This window comes from Cyphomyrmex costatus, unplaced genomic scaffold (assembly GCF_001594065.2).
Source record: "Cyphomyrmex costatus isolate MS0001 unplaced genomic scaffold, Ccosl1.0 scaffold366, whole genome shotgun sequence".
NCBI lineage: Eukaryota > Metazoa > Arthropoda > Insecta > Hymenoptera > Formicidae > Cyphomyrmex > Cyphomyrmex costatus.
In genome coordinates, this window is record NW_017277841.1 from 87,632 (window position 1) to 92,124 (window position 4,493).

A 4,493-nucleotide genomic window follows, 5' to 3' on the forward strand; every position below is an offset into this window, starting at 1 on the left:
CCCCCCCCCCCCCCCCCCTCGAGCCGGGAGAAGGCAGGATCCGCATGTTTTAATTGTTGAAAAAGTGACGGACGCGAAAAACGTTACATCACAATATATAATATTATATGTTATTAGTTATGTTAACTGTGTCTCTAATAATCAAATACGCGAAAACATTCTGATACATAACTTTAATTGCCTGAATTATACCAAAAATCGTCGTATGTTACTATTTTTATTTTTCAACTTTCAACTGGATTCCGTCTTTGATTTTTACGAATTGTTTTTACAGGTAGCTGGACACACTGCGACCCGGGTAAGCCATGGCAAGAAGGAGAAGATGGTTGTGATATTCGGCTATTCGCCACAATATGGTTACTTAAACACCGTCCAGGAATACTCTTTGAGTACGCGCGAGTGGCAGATTGTCAAGACGAGTGGTTTTCCGGTGAGGGGTAGATATGGACACAGTTCTGCGTACGATCCCCTTACGAATCTCATTTACGTGTACGGTGGTTACATGTCGGAGTCACAAAGTATGCATGTTTTGAGCAGTAGGCTGTACTCGTACCACCCTAATTATTGTGAATGGCGTTTGCTTACGTCGGCGCCGTCGGCACGTTTCTTTCATACGGCCACCTTTGTCACGAGCGGACTGATGTTGGTGTTTGGCGGTAATGTGCACAACGACACGCAGCAATCGCACGGCGCGAGATGCTACTCAGCCGATACGCTTGGCTATGATGTCACATGCGATACGTGGCATCAGTATACCATGCCCAAAGACATGAACGATCTTCCAAGATACGGTCACAGCGCAACCGTCTTCGAGAAGTCGATGTATATCTATGGCGGCTTTGACGGTGAAATGCTGTCTGATATGTTGAGGTATCAATTTAATATATTTCGTTTTAAACGCTCTTTTGTTCGATTATTTTATCTTATTTTAAAGTTGCTTATTTATCTGTGGAAGTTGAGATTGTGTTATTGCGTAGGTATACCCCTGGCAATTGTGAGCATTTAACGAATCAGAATCAGTGCCTGAATGCCAGGATAGGCGTAAAGTGTGTGTGGCATAAACGAGATAATCGATGCCTGCAGATCACAAAGATTCCGCAACACGTGCTCAACCACAAGGAATACGATGAACACGACGGCGATTATATGAAATGTAATCTGGATGACAAGCCGCCGCGTGGTATGACGTCGCATGCAGAACTTTGTAAACTCTTTACCGACTGCGTCACATGCGTACAAACTTCGTACAATTGTGTGTGGTGTGGCAAGAGTTGCCTGCACATGAGTTGCCGGGACAATCCAAATTCGCCGAATTCGGCCATCACAGAACTAGAGCATTGTGATCAGAACACCGGTATCGAGTGCTTGCAACTGCACACGTGTCATGCTTGTTCCAGCAATCCGCGTTGCATTTGGTCGTGGTCTAATGGACCTGATCGTTGCAAACCACAATCAAAGACTCGAGAGGTACGTATGAGAGAGTATATTTTATTACCTTACGAAATGGCTAAATAACACGAAATATTCATTACAAATAATTTTTTTGTAATATTCCACATGTAAATAATTATAAATATATATTTTAATTAAAATGTGATACTTAATATTGAGAATATTTTTTGTGACAATTTTAGCTTGAAAAGAATTAACGAGTAAATAATTAAATAAGTGAATTCAATTATTGAACAAGTGATAATTAGTCTTATTAATTTTTTAAACAGGTGAATGTGTTGAACAGTACGATCCAAGCGCAGCGTTTAACGATGGACCCGTGCCGCAGTCCATGTGCAGAGTACATGTCATGCCGCAATTGCACAGAATCTGATTGTATCTGGTGTCAAAACGAAGCCAAATGTGTAGATAAAAATGCGTATCCGGCCAGTTTTCCATATGGACAATGTCGCGAATGGACGACGATAGATGCTCGGTGTCGTGCCACGGAAACTGGCAGGGAATGGTGCAGTTTCTATTCGTCATGCGCCGCTTGCCGATCAGATCCCGGTTGCGGCTGGTGTGATGACGGATCGGATACTGGGAAAGGTTCATGCATGTCTGGTGGAGCTCGTGGTCCTAGCAGCAAAAGCTCGAACAAATGTTTGCTTGAATATTGGTACTTCACAAAATGTCCAAGTGAGACTTTTTTGTAAAATCTTAACTCCTTTTATATCGTATATCACTGTTTCACTAAAGATTATAATTCGATTTCTTTAATTTTTAGCTTGTCAGTGTAATGGTCACAGTAGGTGTCTTCCAAATACTAGTGAATGCATTCAGCCATGCGGAAACTTGACTTATGGATCGCACTGCGATAAATGTATCCCTGGCTTTTATGGTAGTCCACTCAATGGAGCTACATGTCAGCGTACGTAATATTTTCTTTTTACATATTATATCATTAATGTCATTATCATTTGCAACTGTTATGAACAAGAAAAAGATGTTTTAATGACACTTGTGCACTCTTATTACAGCTTGCTCCTGCAACAATCAAGGTACTCTATGCACAAGCGAAACGGGTAAATGTTACTGCACAACTAAAGGTATCATAGGAGATCACTGCGAGCGTTGTGACGTATCTGGTCTCTATCACGGAGATCCTACGGTTACTAAAGGGTCCTGTTTCTGTGAGTTAACTGATACATTTTATTTTATGATTTAGTACCTGTATTTTAATAAAATTATCCCATTGCTCTCATCATTATGCGTTTGCGTTTTAGATGACTTGGCTATCGACTATCAATTTACATTTAATTTAAGCAAAAAGGAGGATCGTCACTATCGAGCAATCAACTTCAAAAATTCGCCACCGAAAGCCGATATTGATGCTGAATTCTCCATTACATGTTCCGTGCTTGCCAAGATGAATGTCAGCATCAAGAAAGTAAACAGTGACGAAGTGAAATTGGTTACCAACGCAAATTGCACAACGACCATGTACAAACATCGTTTTAGCAAAGCAGATTATAACTTCGGCAACGAAGATAACAATACCCTCACTACATTTTACGTGTATGTCTACGATTTTCAACCGCCACTGTGGATCCAAATCTCGTTCTCTCAATATTCCAAATTGAATTTACAGCAGTTTTTCATTACATTTTGCACGTGAGTACTACAATTCGGACTTTGGAGTAATTTTTAATTCAAAATAAAGCGAGTTAAAATTACGTTAAATTTTTAAGTGCGATGCATGAAAAGTAATCTTGAAAGATAATAAGATCCGTTGGCCATTTACGCTTTATTTTTTCAATTTCCATACTTTTTTTGCCATGTTGAACCTCAGGCAGTACTTACTTGTAAACTAGAGATTACATGCCACCGCACAGGTGCTTCCTCGCTTTGCTATTGGTGGCTGCCATTCTTTGGAAGATCAAGCAAAAATATGATATGTATCGACGAAGACAACGGCTTTTCCTAGAAATGGAGCAAATGGCTAGCAGAGCATTTAGTCAAGTTCTAGTGGAAATTGAGAGACGCGATGTTGACAACTCTGATCCAGAACGCGGTGACACCGACTTTACTAATTGTCGTAAAAAGAAGAAGGTAAATGATCTTTTTTAGATGTATGTATTTTTAATGAAATATTTAATTGTGCCTATATTTTTTATTAAACATATTTAACATTAAATGATTTTATTGTAAAAAAAAGTGAATTTTCTTTTAGAAGAGATTCTTACATATTTTTTCAAGCAATTTGAATAGTTTTTTGTTCTTATACGAATTGTTGCAATTAGAATGTCGAGTAAGATCTATTTACTAAGTTTTTTTTTTGTGCAGAATGCTCCTAGTCCGATCGCACTGGAGCCTTGTTGTGGCAACAGAGCGGCGGTTCTGTCTCTGCTAGTCAGGTTGCCGACTGGCGGCGAGTCTTATACGCCAGCCGGACAGAGCGCTGGTTTAGCCGTGGCGTCTGCTTTGGTGACGCTAGGCAGCCCGCGCAGACCGTCTCAGGAATTAACAACAAAAGAACCGAAAAAAACAAGGAAGTCCGCTAGCCAACATCCGGATTCCACTTGTATTTAACGGTAAACTAAAGTATCGCGATAGGACGTGACTATAATAAGCCTTAGAATTGTTTCTGTGATCTTGCCCTTGATACGGCAGGACATATATCTTCGAATTCTGACGGAGTGGAAATGAAGCGCGAACGACGATCGCGTCGAGATAAAAACAGGAAATATATGCGATAATTTTTTTTGTTGGCGTGCGACTGATTGATGAATCGAACAATTCGGTTATTTTCTCCGAAGAATCAGCTGAATGTGTAACGCTAGGTATAAATGTATGCGTTACTTTCTATATTGAGTAGAAAAAAACGCCTTTGGCCAAGGAAAAAATGGACTGCTCCAATCGGATGCGTCCGCTAATTGTGGTAAATAACATTTTACAATTAAAATTTAAATAACATTTTCTTTTTAAACTTGAGCTACATGAAATATTTTCATGCGCAGAAAGTGATGCCCATTAACAGGGCTGACATGTATTTAAAATAC

The 4,493-nt window shown here is 39.8% G+C and overlaps 1 protein-coding gene across 1 annotated transcript in view; it reads left to right on the plus strand.

Annotated features, from left to right (window-relative positions):
* Window positions 1-4,023, plus strand: part of dsd (attractin-like protein dsd) — a 30,164-nt gene extending 26,141 nt beyond the window's left edge. The window contains exons 2-9 of the mRNA XM_018543299.1: window positions 275-870; window positions 978-1,467; window positions 1,722-2,130; window positions 2,219-2,362; window positions 2,472-2,624; window positions 2,718-3,105; window positions 3,327-3,543; window positions 3,778-4,023. Of these exons, the coding sequence (XP_018398801.1) occupies window positions 275-870; window positions 978-1,467; window positions 1,722-2,130; window positions 2,219-2,362; window positions 2,472-2,624; window positions 2,718-3,105; window positions 3,327-3,543; window positions 3,778-4,023 (2,643 nt within the window). The remainder of the gene's footprint in view (window positions 1-274; window positions 871-977; window positions 1,468-1,721; window positions 2,131-2,218; window positions 2,363-2,471; window positions 2,625-2,717; window positions 3,106-3,326; window positions 3,544-3,777) is intronic.
* The last annotated feature ends 470 nt before the right edge of the window (window positions 4,024-4,493 follow it).